This window comes from Papilio xuthus, unplaced genomic scaffold, assembly GCF_000836235.2.
Source record: "Papilio xuthus unplaced genomic scaffold, Pxut_1.1 DF828952.1, whole genome shotgun sequence".
NCBI lineage: Eukaryota > Metazoa > Arthropoda > Insecta > Lepidoptera > Papilionidae > Papilio > Papilio xuthus.
In genome coordinates, this window is record NW_013529697.1 from 6915699 (window position 1) to 6935728 (window position 20030).

General features: G+C 32.6%; 1 protein-coding gene across 3 annotated transcripts; it reads left to right on the forward strand.

Moving 5' to 3' along the window:
* The first annotated feature begins 545 nt into the window (after window positions 1-545).
* Window positions 546-18960, forward strand: UGT46A2 (UDP-glycosyltransferase UGT46A2). 3 transcript variants are annotated; one of them, XM_013324228.1, is made up of 4 exons: window positions 546-1632; window positions 15473-15698; window positions 17597-17813; window positions 18388-18960. In XM_013324228.1, the coding sequence occupies exons 1-4, from the start codon at window positions 775-777 to the stop codon at window positions 18665-18667; spliced, it is 1581 nt and encodes a 526-aa protein (XP_013179682.1). In that variant the 5' UTR covers window positions 546-774; the 3' UTR covers window positions 18668-18960. The 3 variants fall into 3 exon arrangements, with proteins under 3 accessions (XP_013179682.1, XP_013179667.1, XP_013179674.1); XM_013324213.1 differs by lacking the exon at window positions 546-1632 and adding an exon at window positions 9312-10417; XM_013324220.1 differs by lacking the exon at window positions 546-1632 and adding an exon at window positions 11678-12604.
* The last annotated feature ends 1070 nt before the right edge of the window (window positions 18961-20030 follow it).

Below are 20030 nucleotides of genomic sequence, written 5' to 3' on the forward strand. Positions count from 1 at the left end.
AACGAAATATAAACGTGTTGTTTCATTCCACGCGAGTGAAGTCACGAGAAATTGCAGATGTTGAATTGAAACCAAATAGGGTGTACTATGATGGCCATAATTTTCCAATTGATTGAACCTGATCTCTCGACCCGAGATCACACGAGGACTAGTAAATTGGAGCAATGATCGAAGTATCTCTTTTGTATGTAAACTATATGTACTCAGTATTTGTGAATTACCACTGTTGTTTTATATGTACTTTAATGTATTGTTATATCTGGTTTTGAAAGAAAATTATATTTTTTATGAATATTTCGGTGCTGAATCTTTATGCTTATTTTTTCTTTTATCCGAATGGCCTCAGCTTGATTTATATTTCAAGTGAAAGTTTTAGTAAGTAATGATAAAAATAAGAGCCTTAAACGATTGGTTTTTTAATTCAAAATGTTTCTTTTATCATGAGATTCCAAACCTGTACAACATATTGTTATCTCTTTTTTTCCAAAGAGAGTAAAAAGGATGGCATTATGTCTTTGTACCGTTGTTTTGGTAGTGGACGCTCAAGTCTCATGTCTAATGCAACGCAATTATCTGTCGATAGCCGATACTTAGAAGGAAGTATTTAACTTAATGGGCACTCGTATTGTTCCACGTTCTCATTATGGTATCACGAAGGAGCGTCGTGTGAAAGACTGAAAATGAAAATAGCATTTGTTAACGCGGCAGTGCAGTTACAACGGTGGACGAGTGGACGACAGTTCTCCCTGCGACACGGTGCGAGAAACTTGCGCGATGTGTACCCGTCTTTTACTCGCGATCGCTGCGATCATAATAACGGACGCTAATGCCGCCAGAATCCTCGGATTGTTCCCTCACACGGGCAAAAGTCATCAAATGGTCTTCGAACCTTTACTTCGTACGTTAGCAGAGAGAGGTCATCATGTAACTACCGTGTCGTTTTTCCCGCTCAAAAATCCACCCGCAAATTACACAGATGTCAGCTTAGAAGGCATCGCCGGCCTAGGTCTTGAAACTTTTGATCTATCGATATACGAATCGCCTAATTTATTACTCAAAATACCGATTGTGAAAAGGATCGCGAAGCAGTTAATGGAGTTTCATCCACTAGCAGGAATGGCTCTGAATGTGTGTGGCAAAGCACTTGATTGGCCTCCTCTAATTGAAGCGTTGAAAGGTGATTACGACGTGGTATTAGTGGAGAATTTCAACAGTGATTGTATGCTTGGTTTACTCCATGTTTATGGTATAAGGGCGCCCGTTGTTGCATTATTATCGTGTAATATACTACCATGGTCTGGAAACAGGATCGGTGTATTGGACAACCCAGCGTTCGTGCCTGTACTCAGTACACCATTTACGTCTCGTATGACATTTGCGGAAAAACTGGAGAATACATTTATTCAGCTGTATCATAATTTCTGGTTTTACTATTCGATACAAGTGAAGGAAAGGGAATTAATTGAGAAACGATTCGGTATGAAGATACCGGATTTGTATGAGCTAGGAAAGAATTATTCTTTGATGATGGTGAATACATTCCATGCTCTGAACGGTGTGAGACTAACAGTGCCCGGCGTTGTGGAAGTAGGTGGGATGCATTTGGATCACACGAGAAAAGTAATACCACCGGTGAGTTATTTTATTTGTCTAATTAACGCTAATCTGTTCTGGAATATTGTTTTTAAATTTAAAAAAAGAACGTTTTTTTTAATATTTTTAATGTAGGTATTTGGTTAAATTACATTTTATTAAAAGTTTTTAATGCAAAAATAAAAAATTCTGGTTTACGCGGTTCTTCGCTGTTTGGAAATGGTACTATAAAATGTATATGTGAATTCAACTTTTTGTTTATTCGCATAAATAAATATTAACGGACGTTACTTTATGTGTTATTTATGTTGTTATAAAAATAATCTATTGAATATTGTTAGAATTATCGTTGTTCCATCGTTTTAATAACCTAATTTTTTTTTCATTCCATTTTATAATTTTAATTTTAATTTTTCTAATATTTACTATTGCCACAACGTAATCAAAGACTTTTGACTGATCAAAAGCGGTTCAGTGATGTGTCGTTTTCATGGTTAAGAAAAAAATGCAACTACCAGGACATCAACAACACGCATGAGTTCATTTCCTTTAGTCGTGTGTTTGTGGGTCGAGACCATCGCCACCAATAACTTTTTTTTTAATGATAGTATAGTCACATAGGATAGACGCTGGAATCGATAGCCTGAGTTACAACTAGTACAAATAACTCCATAGTATCCTATAAAGTCATCGTACTGGCTGTAAAAAATATGAAATGCAATATATAAATATAAAGGACGACAGATTTATAATGAGCGAGCTGTTACTCATGACATCTGTCCTGTCGTGGTTATCTAGTGTTTGTTTTACATTGAACGTGCTTAATAGAGGCCATTGTGTGATAATAGTTCTCTTCTACATATCTTTACGTAACAATACTATTATAAAATTAATTTATTAACACTTTCAATGCTACTACGTTTATAAATCGAATCCGCAGGACAAGTGGCATTAAACGTGTCACCTGTAGTAAAGTTAATTTTTTTTAAGGTTATAAGTCACACTAAGGGGTGGCGAACCTTATGGTATTATATTATTTTTCTAAATAATTGTTTAAAGAAGTCATATTTGTGCCAGCAATTTTTTTTTATTTGTGAGATTTTAATGAAAATCTTATTCATTATTGTTTTATAGTTCATAATGAATTTGGGAACAGCGATGTGGATAAAATATTGCGCGTGCAATTGGTTCGTTTAATGCTAAAGCTTCTAAATTAAAGTTCGTTGACCTTATCAAATTATTTAGGTAACTAAACTTCCGAGGACTTTTAGTGTGGTGAAAAATAAAGGCCATTTTACGTAAATACAATCTACACCTACCCTTGTCAGAAAATGAAAATTATAGGATGGTTTACACAGTTGAAATAAATAAAAGGTCAAGTTAATAAAAGTAGGTTTAACCGTAAGTTTCTGAGACCAAAATCTCTGCAACACAAATATTGACATTTCTTTCATTATCTTTGACAAAACAGAAATAATATGTTTTAAACGGGGATTTTAGTCTCAGAAACTCACGGCTTATCATCTAAACTACGATAGCATGATTGTTATCAAAACTAGACACACTCGTATGACATAGAAATATCTTAACGACTGACCTTAAACGGTCCTCGATAATGCACTCATAAATTAAGGCGTCTACACACTGCCTGCGAAGACAATCTTAATCGATGCAAACAACATTTTGTTAAGAACCTGCAGTACTAGACAAAGTGCATTCATTCCGCAGCAATTCCATAACGAAATTTAAAATGTATAGTACTAACTTTTGATAAGTCACGTGACTGTCACGTGTCAGTTCTATACATTTTTGAAGTTCGTTATGGAATCGCTTCGTAGCGAATGCAATTTGTCTAGCCCTCCTTCACATCTAGACAAAGCAATTAAATAAGTGATGTTATATGAAAAGTCAGAAATTGTTGGAAGTAACAAAAATTTATGATATGTTATTTATTTTTCCTAAACATTTTGACACATTTCGTCGATTTGGTTTGCGAATTTAGCATCTGGACTTTACACCACGTAATAAAAGCTAGGGCCGAGCAAACTTTGTGTTCGATTTTCATTTCGATTTGCTATCGCAGTTGTGTACGACGGGTCTAAATGACTTTATAAATGGATAAATGGGACGATGTAATTAATATTTCCCATTAACACGCTTTTATTTTCTTGACATGTGTTTATTTTTTTTTAAATACAGCAGAATTACTCGATTTTAGTCTCTTATTGATATAATTTGGATTTTTGTATGTAAAACTAAATAAAACCTAATTTAAACATTCCTTACGGATAAAAAAGTACAACTCTAGTGTACAAACCAATGCAATTAATGCAATATAATAAGAGAAAACGCTACAGGTTACGGCCAACTGTTTATAGTGTTGTAGCAATTTCCAACTAGAGTCAATGACCACACCTTTAGAAAACTACCTTGGATGTGTATAATTAAAGGCTATATAAGTTAGTAGCACCCCGCCCTGACTTCGCATTGATAGCTCTTTGCAAAATATTGCACAATTTTTACGAAAAAAAATCTCGTTAATCTGAAAAAACATGTCTCATCTAATAGTTGTTAAATAGACATACAGAATAACACTGCGTACTGGACTAATTTTATAATTAAAAAAAAAAACGAGTGACTGATGCTCTAAAAGATTAAATAGAGCCATCTATTGTTTGAATATTAAAATTAAAATCTTTCTTTTGCATTAAAAAAAAAATGAAGCAACGGAAAAAAGTTATGGCGCGTGGCTATTTGAACTCGTTCTTTTCATTATTTTTTATTTCTTTATTACTATAGGAAAAAAATTGATAAAATTAATCATTGACCAGAAAAAAGAAAATTGATGAACAACAAAGAAATGCTATAAAAAAACAATTTGTTCGTTGCGGTCTACATTTCAATTCCATTGGCAATTGTTAAACGGCGTAACAAATAGAAAACTTTCACTTTTCATTAATAAATAGTATTATACAAATCAATATAACTGTTAACGCCGCCATTTTGAAATACTAAAGATAAATTAAATTAATTATTTTGGTATATTGCAATTTATAATTACTTAAAAGTAAACGTCACCCATTTTTATGAAACTGAAAATTATGGAAAGATTAAAATCGTCACTGTAATAAATAAAATAAATTCTTAAAAAAATTACCACAAATTAAAAAAAAATAACGAAGGAGTTCGTGATATTTTATGAAGAGAAAATACATATATAAGGAATGTATTTATGCACACATCATGACATCAAAATGTATAATTAAATAAATTCAATAGGAAGAGAACAATTAAAACAAAAGCAAATTAATTGTTTTAATTTAAAACTGATATTTTTAAAAAAAGAATATTGATTGTATGTTATTCAGTTTTCGAATACGTTGTTTTTTTTTTGTTTTTTTTTACGCAATGACAAGAGATAATTTTTTCGATGACACAAAAAAATTGGAATTAATATACCTATTATTATCCATGAGAAATAAACAATTATATGAAAATGCGTCAAAATGATGATTAAAAAAGTGCCTTGACAAATAAACATGATTTTATTTCATTATTTCATTTTATATATTGTCTTTATTCAAAAGCATTTTTTTTTAATTTGATGCGTTAATGATTTTAAGTGTTTACTTGTCTTTAAAAATTTTATGGAACCATCGACACATTCAATCCAAATTTGATAAAGATTTTGTAAATTTATGCAAATGGGTCGTTCATTCATTACGTCATTTTTTTTGGATTACGATACACGATTCATTCGGACCGCAGACCTGTTATCGTTTCAAGGAAATCGATGTCACATTTTTATTGAAAGGTCAATGACTTATTTATGAGAGTAAAAAAAAAATTCTTTCTTTAATTTTTTTTTAACTAAAATTTTTTCAAAAACGCTTTTCTAACAAATAAATTTATTTAAAGTTAATCGGAAACAAAACAATGTCAAGACAAATTAGCTTTTGTACATGAGGTCCGTTTATAAATGAAAAGTTTATATGTATAATACAATCTTTAAATTAGTGTAAAACATTAAAATTATAATAATCCGGACATTTCTATTTACTTGCAATAATGTAACAAAGTAAATTATAACTTTACACGACTCTAACAATTTATAGCAAAGTAATAAATATTAAATAGGATTTTAGTGTTATACTTCCTACTCGTATGTGGTCAGTGGATGTCATGGTTAGTTCCAATATTGCTATTACATTTTACCTACAATGTTACGTTAGCTTACAATGTCAATTATATTGCTTATTGTCTGTGTTTAATACGGCCGATTCTCCCAATCAAAGAATTTATGTTTGTACCTACGTACTTATTATATGTCGAATATAAAGATAAAAACTTTTCTCAAACGTGTATAGCCTGATAACGAATATTAAAAACCTCGCCAGTCCAAGTTTTTTATATTCTTGGTTAATATTGTATTATATTTATATCAAAGTGACTGTATTATACTTAATAATAAAAACAAAAGGAAAATTTCACGACAGATTATTCCAAGTTCACGAGTATAAGGTTAACGTAAGATGCGCACACGCATATTAAATGACCAATCAACATGACAATTTACAAATGTTTGATTTCTGTAGAATGTGAGCAACATCATTTCTTTAACACGTTCATTGTCACAACGATTTTTCATATGAAAGAAAACCAACAAGTCGATTATGTGGCATTGAATGTGTTAAGAGGCAATAATTATGTATTTCATGTACTTATTATGCACAATTCCTCTTCCGGAAGGTAAATAACACACGTGCTTTAACAAGAGCTATACAAATACGTGCTGTGGTCTTTAACTGATAAATATGAAGATATAAGGGAAAAGAGAAGCATTAATGCGTGTTTGCATGTTGCATTTCAATTCACGGTGTAAATTATTTGAAGAATGGAACGTCAAATTCTAAACATGGCGGCCATTTTGCCATTTCACCATTTAAATTATTTTGTAAAAATTGCTAGTAGTAATAGCGTCAGAATAATTAATGTGTGTTTGTTACACGGCTAATTTTATCTTATTAGAGAAAAAATATTTTTTTTAGTTACGAGTTAAGTGAAGTGACAAATGTTTAGTTTGTTATGGTGAAATTATTTTTTGTTTGAAGATTACATAACCCAATACAAATATTTGGAAAGATGTTTATTTTATTACAATCGAATTATAAAGACTCCATAATTTTAGTGATTCACTTGGCCGTTGTTGTGTCACATATGGAACAAGTTCTTTTTGCTTGCGTAAAGATTTAAAATTGCCCAAGAATATTAAAAGGCCGAAAATAAACTTTAACTTAAAATCTTTTAATTCTAGTTGACATTTAAAAGAATTTTTTCTCAAACCTGACCTATTGGTAGGGCTGTATAAAAACGTTATTAATTTGGGTCAGCTATGAATAGTAACATTAGCAGCGAAGGGAATCATGCCAAATAATTATACAACTTCTAAAAATAAATCCTTCTAATATATTTACGATCTAATCTCCAACCAAATAATATCAAACCCTACGCAGACTCTTATCTTGAAAAGCGCGGATAAATTGCTTAGTTTTTTCATTTGCCAATTTGCCTCGAAAGTTCCGTTATAACCTATTTAAACCTTTACTGAGAAAGGCAAACTGGTGGCTAAGCGTAATCTCGTTTAACCGTTGTTTAAGGCTGAACACACGTCCCTTTTATAAGAAATGCCAATAGTGATTAGAAGAACTACCCATCTAGTACTCGTGGGTTGAAATCACGCTATTCGATGTGGTTAGTGCATACAGATTTAGGCTAACGGGATAAACTATGGAATATAAACAATGCACTACGTTTTATAGTCAGTAAAGGACTATTCCGTGAACGCCCTTTTTGTCTTCAGCGTTACTTTGAAACTAATGATCATGAACTTTCATATTTCTGAAATATTTTATTGCAGTTTCTTAACATCAAATAGCATTTAACACAGGATAATATGTATAATTGCATTAATAGGTGCATATAATATAAAACAATATTTTTTTTCCATAAAAAAAATAAAGCCTAAGCTAAAAAAACTTTTTTAATTTAAATAGCTAAATTGTGGAAGAAGATAATTGCTATCACGTATTATAAAATATCTAAATGTCATTCAAGGTTACGCAGCTGTGCATAAGAAGCTAGAAATTGAATAAGAATATTATAGAATGTTTATTCATTTCATAATCTTATGTCGCCCGGCCATCAATCAAAGGTAATCAAGCCAATATTGATTTGTAAGCGCTCTTTGTTCTAAAGGGACTCAACTCAACAACCACAAATGCCTATTGTTTTCGCGCTGCATGCCTGCCATATTTACTAATAAATTACGATGTTATACCTTATGTATAAAATCCATGCGATATCTAACCGTATATGATTGTCTTCGCAAATAATGTAAAAAAAAATTAAACATTAATATTATATTTTAATTTCAAAAAGTAGGATGTTCCAATTAGAAACTATGCTTCGGATTTTTTTGTACATAGCAAAATAAAGATTTTAAATATTGCCTGTATTATTCTTGCAGGCGTTTGTGACACGATGTGAACGGTTAGTCGCACAGTATACGTATAGTTGTAAATAATTATCGTCGACGTCCACGAGCAACATTGCCGCTTATGATCGTAGAACATACATACACAACATATTAATCAATATTAATAGTATCAAATTACTGATACTGTGCTATAAATGAATCAACGATACAAAGTACGTTCACCTCAAGGATAATGTAAAAGTGTGATAAGATAATAAAATTAAATGCCCTTGATAAGTGATGTTGCAACTCAAAGCTTCCACGACGCAGCATCGTAAATTTGTTGGAATATTTTCATAAACTTGAACCGTTGAGCTGCAGTTCAACAACTAAATTAACAGCGAACAACTCATCACGGCGTACTATGACTATGTGTTATGAGCTACGAGCTGTCTGGTGACAGCTAGAAAGAATCATGACTCTATGCAGGACAAATTGAACTGAGCTTCGAACCGGTTCACTGATCTACTTCTCACCTGTAAGCTGAGAACTGATCTGCAGGTCATAAATTCTAGTCGAGTTGCCCATGACATACAAGTTATATTATCTTACACGGCCTATAAAAATCGTATTTTTTTTACTTTTTTAAAGCAAAAATAATAATTGCGTTCACTAAGTACACACAAACGCAATTGCAATTGCAATTGCAAAACTATCCATGCGGATCTCAATGTATTTTTTCATTCAGACAGAGTCGCGGGCTACACTTAGTCATAAATATCGGCGTGATTTAAAGATTATATTCAACGCGACCGATAAGTAGTTTGTCAAAATGACACCTTCATTTTAATCTTTCTTTATTTTTAAGATAATTTGATATCAAAAGAAAAATATTACTAATATTATAAATGCGAATGTTTAGAACTCCGGAACGGCTCAACGGATCTTGATGAAATTTTGCACAGATGTAGAACATAATCTGGAAGAACACTCAGGCTACTAATTAAGTTTTTTTTAATTCCGCGCTGACGGAGTCGCGTGCGGCAGCCAGTTTTAAATAATTAAGGGTATTGACGTTATAATAATATTCATGATTTTTTTTATAAAATTCGAATTAACGAGACCGATTTTGATGGTACTTTTAATGAAAACTGGCTGATATATTCATGAGTAATCAAGATTTCCCAAAATACACACTTAGCTATCAGTTCAACCACGGTACAGTGCAAATAGTGTTGTCTTGACGCGCGTGTAATTTTATAGATTTTGCGAACCGAAGAAACATTTTAATATTACATTCCATGCGAACAAAGTCACGGGCTAGAACAAAATAATATAATTAAGATAATAAATAAAAGAAAAAAACGATACAATAAAAAAAACCTACAGATAAATTGATAACATCCTCCTTTCAGAAGTCAGTGAATAAGCAAACCTCGAATTAGTTAGTTATCTTGTAGTCGTCTTAAATTGTAGACGTGTACAATGCGGTGTGGAATAATTGTTATAATTTTCGCAGTGCTCGCAAGTAGAAGTACAGAATGTGCTCGGATCCTCGGTTTGTTCCCTCACATAGGCAAGAGCCATTATATTGTCTTCCAGTCTCTTTTACAAGCGCTAGCAGACCGCGGCCATGATGTCACAACTGTCTCCTTCTTTCCGATCAAAAATCCACCACCGAACTACAAAGATGTTAGCCTAGAAGGTATTTCGGACTTAGGATTGGAAGTATTAGATTTATCTCTTTTTGAATTCCCTCCAGTATTCATGAAGATACCAGTTATCAGTGTGTTACTGAAGGCTAAAGTCGAGATAAATATGTTAGGTGACATAGGTTTGGGTGTTTGCGAACAATTAGTACAATTACCAAGTTTAGCTGAAGTTATGAAGAAAGAATACGATGTGATACTCACGGAAAATTTTGTAAGCGATTGTATGATGGGACTTTTACACGTTTATGGGAACAAAGCTCCTGTAATCGGATTATCATCAAGTACATTCATGGCTTGGGTACCTGATAGGTACGGTGTGAATGATAATCCAGCCTATGTTCCCGTTATCACGTGCCCATATTCGACCACAATGAATTTCATACAACGATTAGGGAACTTCATCGTGAATGTTTACTCAAAATACTGGTTTTATGAATATTTGCAAAAAGAAGAGCGAGCTATAATTGAGAAGCATTTTAATACTAAAATTCCTGACTTGGAAGAGATATCAAGAAATCGATCTGTTCTTGTGTTAGTGAATTCGGTACCTATTTTGAACGGAGCCAAACCGACGGTGCCATCCGTTATAGAAGTCGGGGGGATGCATTTAGACCACACAAGGAAAGAGTTGCCATCGGTAAGCATATTCAAATCAATACGTAGTATATGAACAGTATATTAACAGTGGTAGAGCGCGCTTTAACATCTTCGCACGAATTGGCCCGGCTCGCCCGGTGAAATACCAACACACAGAAGACAGGCGTGAAGTGGAAGCAATTCAGGGTTTCGTCTGATGAGTGTGAGTCTAGGCCTAGCCCCTTTCCTTTCCCACCCTTTTTCTTTGAAGAGGAAGTGGACTTTCCGGATGAGAGGAAGCATGGGAAGGGAAAATTATTTCTTTCTGTGCATCCTCTCCTCCGTCGATTAAAGGTAGGCAACGAATATGCTATTGCGTACGTCTATGGGCCACGGTAACTTCGCTATTTCAGCGATTTCAGTTGGCCGCTCGCTCAATTGCCAACTTGTGATATAAAAAAAATGTGCAATTTTTATGTCATACTAAATGTTGCCCGCAAATTCGTCAACGTGGAATTAAAAAAAGAAAAACAAAAGAATAGAGAAAAATCTACTTTCCGTTAAAAGTACTGAGAAAATCGGTACAGACGTTAGGAAAAATTTTTCACTATCACAAAATATGATTTAAAAAATCACGCAAAAATGCTGACTTAGAATAACTTGCTTAAAACTAGTGATGTACCTTATCATCACAAATAACAATAAACTAGTCTCATTCTATCATTAAAAATTTATTTCTGCTTACGCATGCGAAAACTTATTATAACCTCGGTGTCCCCGCTGCTCGTTTGCCCTCTTCTGTTATAAAAAAAAATAACTTTAACAAAGTTATTTTTTTTTCAATACGTACATACGACAAAAAAAATGTCAAGATTTTCGTGTGTTTGTTAATTATTACAAAATACTTATGGTATATGTTCAAAAATAAATGTTGTACATTTTATGGAATTACTAATTCCGCGTAAAAGAACATGTAATGACGAATGTCTAATGACGCAAGAATATTATCGATCAATAATTACAATGGGCCAGTCCGCTATGAAGTGTAGAAAAGGCGGAAAACAGATATGGGCCGCAAAAGACGCGAACTTACCTACGAATAAGAAAACATAGACTACGTTTCCACTAGTCCGTTTTAAAGTTTTTCGTAAATAAATTCGATTAGTTTTAGGAACGGGAATCTACAATATGGATATTACTTTCACGCCTTCAGAAGACTAAGCTATAAAAATAATATATATCAAGTATAATGAACTCCAGTAAACGAGAACACTACGCGTAAGTCTTAAAATAGCACGCAGTCATGTAAATAGTCATGTAGTAAGCAGCGTACGATGTCAGACAGTACGGTAGTATTCCCGGCGACGCGGTCAGGGAAACGCGCGTGATGCGGGGACATATATTACTCTCAGTTCTTTCACTAGTTCTATTTTCACATGTAAACTGTGCGCGAATACTCGGCCTTTTCCCTCATCCAGGGAAAAGCCATCAGATGGTCTTTGAACCACTTTTAAGAACGTTAGCAGAACGAGGACATCATGTGACAACCGTATCATTCTTTCCACTCAACAATCCACCTGAAAACTACACAGATATAAGTCTGGAGAATATTTCAGAAGTGCTATTAGAATCATTGGATTTATCATTATTCGAAAGTAACGGTGTGATTTCGAAGATTCCAGTAATAAGACGGGTTTTGGGTTTAATGTTCGAATTTCAACCTTTGGCACATTTCGCTTTACATGTATGCGAAAATATGATCCAATGGGAACCGCTGGCTAATGTTTTGAAAATGGAATACGATGTTATTTTAATGGAAAATTTTAACTCTGATTGCATGCTTGGATTGTTACATATTTATGGAAATACAGCTCCGAAAGTAGCTTTGTCCTCTTCCAACCTTATGCCATGGTCTGCGGAAAGAATAGGACTGATAGAAAATCCGTCTTACGTCCCGATGGTTTCCACTGGCTTTACGTCTAGAATGTCCTATGCTGAACGTCTTGAAAATTCGTTTTTGAGTGTGTTTTATAAACTATGGTTTTATAAGAGCGTGCAAGTAAAAGAACAATCTCTTATCGAGAAACGTTTCCGTAAAGTCATACCGGATTTAAGGGATTTGTCGAGAAACTATTCGTTGACTTTGGTAAATACTTTCCATGCGTTGAACGGAGTACGACCACTTTTGCCCGCGCTGGTTGAAGTTGGCGGTATGCATTTGGACCACACACATAAACCGTTACCATCAGTAAGTTAGACAAAATTTCCTACTAATATTATTTACATAACATAAAAAATGTACAAAAATTATAACTCAGTCATCGTCACCTTTGCCAACCGTTCGATAAAATGGAAACACGATACAATACGTGCGTGCCACAGATTAAGTTACGTAATTTTTTATGTTCCATCTGGCCATAAATCGCAAAACTGTTAAAATTACAAAGGAAATTTTAAAATAAATTATACTAACATTATAAATGCGAAAGTCTAGATGGATGAATCGTTATTACGTATCCCAAAAGGGCTTAAAATATCTCGGTGAAATTTGATACATTATAGTCTAAAAGAACGCAGATGAACGAAAGAATTAAATAAAAAACTTGATAAGTAAAGAGTAACCTACTTACCAAGTTTTTTTATTCCCCTCGAAGTGACCGGCAAAAGCTATAAGTTAATAAAAAAGATTACTAAAATCTTACTAATAAATAATTTGTGTAAAGAAAATAATTTAACTATTTTAACTACTCTTGTACTTGTAAACAACGAAAAGTCTTTTTTTTTCTTGTTATAAACGACATACGCATGACTGTAAAATTATAATTACGTATGCATAGGGAAAACAAACTATGAATGTAACGTAGGGCGATTGAATCATCAAGAAATTATATGCAGTAAAAAAACACCGTGGAACACATGACATGCGTTTCCATATCCTGTGCAGAGGTTTCGAGACAGACATTGTTTAATGTTATATTAATTGTGTCAATCAAATATGGGTTCTGACTGCTTTGACATTTGCAGTGATTGTTTGTCTCTGTTTTTTTCCAAGAGAATGTATGAGATGAGAATATGTGTGTTAAACTGTTGTCGCATTACGCTGTTGAAGCTTCGGATAACCTCTGGACTCATTATATCATTACCAACATGACAATGCGATTTAAATAACAAAAAAGGTCTGTTTAAAACAATTTACATATTGTTAATTTAATTACGACTAAAACTCTGTACTCATTTCCCGTTTTACTCTGAAATTGACAAATTAAATACACGTATATACGTGGATGTATTTATAAAAATATTGAATTAAAAATACCGTTATACAATTAGACTCAAGATATAATCTCAAAATTAAGTTCGTTTATTATTATTTTAGTAAAATAATGTAATTTAGTAAGTAAACAACAGATTATTTTGACACAAGCGTGAAAGCAATTAGCCCAGATACAAAATAATTACAGATAATAAAATTGTCAATATCAAAACGTGTGATTTCACAGTTTTCAATGAAGTGACTTTAATGCTTTAACCGATTTAAATAATTTCTGGTGTGAATTACAATTATTGTCACGCCATATAAATAAATTATTTTACGGGCAAGTGAATGTAAAAGTACACAGTAATTATATTATTTTTACATCCAATAAAATGGAATAAAAAGTATATTTTTTTATTATTTATTCTGACGATGTTTGTAACTGGCAGTGGTTGTCACGTATAGGTCAATAACTTAATTGTTACAAACACGTAAAAAAAAAGTTTTTGACCCATGCTTGACAACCATTGCAAGTTCGAACATCGTCAGAATAAATAAATAAAAAATATACAATCGTACACATATTTATAATTTTGAGACACTTGGTCCGTGGGGTCCTAGCGCTTTAAGTCTTTTTAAACACATATCCAAAAAATTAATCGACATCACAGGGGACCGAAGAGCTGGCAGCTACCTCGGACAAAGAATTAGTTTAGCTATCCAAAGGGGGAACGCTGCAAGTATCTTCGGGACCTTGCCTAAATGGACTTCTTTTAATAATATATAATATTTTAGTAAATTATTCGTTTTTAATATTTTATTTAATATCATAAATTTAAGACTATTCATTAGATTCTTTATTAATTAAATTTAATGATTCTCGAATTAAATAATGTCACACGTATGTACCTTTGTTAGGATAATTTTCAAATCCTGAATTAATAATTATTAAAAAATATTTGCATTTCTTTATTACAGCATTCTAATAACAATTGTTTTTGTTAGCAAGGTGTGTTGCAAAAAACAATTAGACATTCTACATTAAATTTTTGTTTTAATACAAAAAAAAAATTAAGACGGAATTGTATCTTTTTGGATTTTTCTTTTTAATTATAAGAGTATTTATTGTGTTTAATGGATGTAAATTTATAATAAATATAGAGAAATAATAATTACTAATTATTATATTAAAAGTCGGAAAAAAGAAATTCGTTTATTCACGCATAATTCTTACGAAAAATATAGCAATCGCCTTCGTTATCTGTTTAAATGTTTATAATAAATTGCTGTACATTATGTCTGTCTATCGTTCAGATAACTCGTATATGTGATTAGTTTTTATCTGATAATTACACATTTAAATAAATATGTTGTGAATATCTAATTAAAATATATTTTACTTCATTAATTATTCTAATGCGTATTACATCAAAGTGCTGTATTTTTTATATAACCCATTAGTTTCAGTAACCTGTACTAACCTGTTTCTGACACTTAAATCTCTGCATAAATCTTATCGTCATCCCTGTCATTATCTTTGACAAAACAAAGATAACAATATGTTTTAAACGAGGATTTTCAAATCAGAAACCCACGGTGACACAGTAAATCGTATAAGAATTAGGTCTACCAACAATCAATAAACGTAAACCCCAACACCGGCAGTAAAAGCGACAACCAGTAGCTGTCCACGCTCAAACGTTGTTTGCATTGTGCAATCCCAAAGAATTCGGTTCAAACCCGAGGCGGTGATAGCTTTAATAATAAAATAGTAAACAAAATGTCATTTATAGACAGAATATATTGCGTTTAAACGGCTCTAAATAATTATTTCACATCTTTAATTTCCTTTTTTTTCAGTATATCGAGAAGTTCCTGAACGAGTCGGAACACGGAGTAATTTTGCTAAGCTTCGGTTCTCTGATCAAGACGTCCACCATTCCCAAGTACAAGGAGGACATGATAGTGAACGCGCTGGGCAAGCTGAAGCAGCGGATTATCTGGAAGTTCGAGGGGAGTGGAGAAGAGGGTACGCTCACCGGCAACATTCTCAGAGTCAAATGGCTGCCTCAATATGAATTACTACGTACGTATATTTTACACAGATTCTCATTTTCCATAGACTGAATGAGACCAAAAGAGAAACATCCGATCTTATTACTTTTGTCAATATAATTTTATTCTTATACTAAAAAAAATGCTTTGTCACAACATGTAAAGTCGGGAATAATGATGACGCGAATGTTTCGACGCTGTAAGATAGTGTATTTTTATCAATAACTTAATAATGACTAACCCTTGTTAATGAAAAAATAATGAGGCTAACTAACAGTGGATTGCTTTTCAGGCTTTAAAAAGTCACAGTGGAATAGACATACAAATGAACATTTGTTCTGTTGTATATTCTCGTAGTATCATTGTAAAATTCCGTGTAATAAAAGGACAATATTAATGCCCTATTAAAAATATATCGAGAAACTTATCACTTATCAATTATCTTAATCAGAAGTGTCCTCGAAAAATTGAAAACGTGCGTTTTAAAATGGTGATAATCATAAACCTATGACGTAATCTTTTTTTTTAGAAAATATTAGCAATTTTTTTTAAATTTACTAATATTTCTTTTACCATTCCTACTAAGCTCTATGCTTGTGCTAGTACATGATTTACGACAGAAGTCAAATGGCAGGATTCGAGCCCCCGACCTAGTGAACTGAAATTCGTCCCCTGAAGCATGACGCTATTGGTGCTTCGTCGTGAAGGATCTTACTTATATAATATATATAATAAATGCAAATGTTTAGATTTATGACTGGAAACATGGATGCTTGTTAGAAGGTATCTCCAGAATGACTTGACGGATATCGCTAGTAAGCGGTGTAGAACACAGCTTTTAAGAACACACTATCGGCTAGTTTTTTTTTTCAATACCGCGAAGACGGTGTCGCGACAGGCAGTTATAAAATTTTAAGACATGAGAAATAACTTGATGCATATTAAAATAAAGTGGTCGTAAAAAAGGCACAAAAAATTTCCGGAAAATTTCCGGAATGTAATTTTGGCACACTTAAAAAACTTCAAACTTAATTTGTAAAATTAAAAAGTTAATATAATTTCCATATTAAAGTATTTAAAGACTACAAAAATTATAATATTTTTTACGGATGTTCCAATTACACTAACATATGCTAATCAGGTAATTTTCTTATTTTTTTAAATAAACCTCATAATTGTGTTCCCGATTTTTTATCATCTGTTAATTTTTTACAATCTTTGTACATGAATGTGATTTATGTCAGTATATTCAACTTTTTATATAGTCGCGGTTAAGATGAAAAACACGAATTATAACAAGACCGATTTTTAAAACAAAACTACATTCACATAGTAAATTAAGAATAATTACCATAAGCACGCGTTATTAAAAATATAAATATTCATGCGTCCGCGCTATATATTATTTCATACTAATGTTATTATATAAATGCGAGTGTTTGGAAGGATGGATGGATGGATAGATGGATATTTGTTAGAAGTTGTCTGCAGAACAGAGCTCGGTAAAATTTACCATAGATGTAGAACAAAGTCTGAAAGAATTGATACGTTACTAATTAAGTTTTTTTTTTAATTCCACGTGGAAGGAGTCGCGGGCGACAGCTAATAGTGTAGGTAGGGTTAGTAAATTAGAATATCCGAGTTAAAAAAATATTTTGTTAAAATAAAATGAAAATTTGGACCACGTTTGACAGATCAAGGTTATTGGCGCGCGACAATTTAATTCAATTATTTTTTACAAATGTGTAATGAACAATTTCTTTCAAAGATAAGGTGGAAATGGTCCGACTGGTCGAATACATAAATATTTAATGTCATGAAAAATGTTTAGTTGATGTACTTCAAGGTCACTGTGGTCACACAAGGAGTCCTATCATATACTTAATTTAATATTACAATACGTGATTATTTTTCTTTATTTAAACACAGAACACAAGAAGGTAGTAGCGTTTATCGCTCATGGCGGTCTACTGGGGATGACGGAGGCGGTCTCTGCTGGCAAGCCGATGGTAGTGGTACCTTTCTTCGGAGACCAGCCCGCCAACGCTGCGGCGGCTGCTGAAGCCGGCTTTGCTACCGTCGTGCCTTACATTGAACTTACTGAAGAAAAACTCATCAAAGCATTGGAGTTTGTGTTAAGCGCTGAGTACGTCGAATTTTACATTATTTTTTTTATTGAATAATGGTTTCTCGTTTTGTAATCATATGAATGAACGTCGGTGGCTTCGAAAGTTTTTGTACCTATTCTGCTTTAATGTTTGTATTTTATAATTACGCTTTAGATTTATAGATCTCTTAATAATTTATTTAAAAATAATCGTAACAATTTTTTGCTTGAATTTCCTGTTTCTGAGTACTCGCATTTTAATATATTATGCATCTTTTTATGTAACCAGGAAAAATATTATTCCTGAATTATCAAGACTGACTTTACAACGATAAATAAAACTCATCTTGATGGAAATATTAATATTGGTTCTTATCATATTGCGTGCGTAATCTACGTCAGTTCTACAATGACCGCCTGTATAGGTGCACCCAAACTTTACGGCGGCTCGCAATTACACACGAGACGATGCGCACATTATTTTAGGAAACAGCGATGTGATCTGGCGGCCGTACATTTTGAATCTTATAATACTGTGAACGAAGACAACGTTGTGCAGATTGTTAGGCGTGTTATAATTATTGTTTTTATAGGTTTTATTTTATTTTTACAGAACTAGATTGAATGCGCGTCGCGTTTCGAGCATATGGCGCGACAGACAAGCAGACCCGCTAGAGACAGCGGTGTACTGGACTGAGAGAGTCATACGCTGGGGTCACCATGCGCAGCTACATTCGCCCGCAAGAGACATGCCTTTGTATCAAATCGCCTTACTAGACGTCATCGCCACATTAGCTGTCGCCATTTTGATTTTATTGGCGATATCGTGGTATATTTTGTCTAAAGTCTTTCGACTTTTGTTTGGACGAGAAAGTAAATTGAAAATGCAATAGGTTTATAATAAAATAATAGTGAGAGTTGCTTTAATTTTGTTATTGTATAATTTAAGCGGTAACATGTGGTCTAGTTAAGTGATTATAGGCTTGACTAACATATTTATTATCTACATTGAGTTTTTATGTTTGTTTTATCATATATCGAGCATCCATTGATGAATGTAGAATAACCCCAAAGATACTTATGGACTTAATATTTACAGATATTACTGCGAGTTTCTGAGACCAAAATCTCCATTTAAAACATGCCGTTAACTGTTTTGTTAAAGGTTATGACAGGGATGACGATATTTTTAATACAGAGATTAGTCTCAGAAACCCACGGCAAGTCAATTACTTTAATAAGATTAAATTGTCTAATTTGATATTATAGCATTAATGTAGCCAATTTGTGAGCAAACCTCTAGTAAGATTATTTAGTACCTCCCGTAAAGAAAGTATGCGTTTATAATATTTTTCCCCTATTGTTTTTAATCAAGCTGTCGCCACATCTATAGATTGCTTTAAGATGATTAATTCGGTAGTGATGGGTAGGTATAGTTATTTTTTTTGCGCGTACAGTCCGACATTGTGACACACGTCCATTAAGTACGATATTATTATTCCCACAAAATTCAATACTTTATAGGCGTTGTAGAATAAATTACATTTGTACAAAATGAACATAATTTATTGCTAAATGTTATAAAATTCCACTAGTTAGAGCAATCAATGTGATTTTAGATAAATAAGTTATGTATTGTTTTTAATATACTGTTAACTAAACTACGTTGTTAAATCAAATCCCTAAGGTGCTAAAGTTCATGTTCGCTTATAGTTCGTAACTTTGCCATTTTTTTTATTTATTAATTTATATTTTGGATTCAAAAGTGTAATATTCTTCTAATAATTTCATGACCAGATTAAAAGACGAGCAAAATTCTATTTTGGTATAACTAAATTATGTGACGTTCTACATGTTCATATTGTTAAATAAACTGTTGACTAATTAAAATGTTTTTAATTATTATATCGTTATTATTTCATAACCAAATCGTATAATTACCGACATTTAATCACTAACCGTGGGTTTCTAAGACCAATATCCTGTTTAAAACATATTGTTATATCTGTTTTGTTAAAGATAAAAGGCAGGAATGACGATATGTTTTATACACATATTTTGGAGTCAGAAACCCACAGTAAGTCTAATTAAATAACCTTGGAACGATAAGATAAGAACGTTCTTCCACGGGTTGCTTTTTATAACAGTGTAAACTCTTTATAACGTCACTCCATGTAACATCAAAACTGTTTATTTACCTTGTTTGCTATGCAATAATACACTATCTATGTCGTTGCTGTCATTCTATTTAACGTC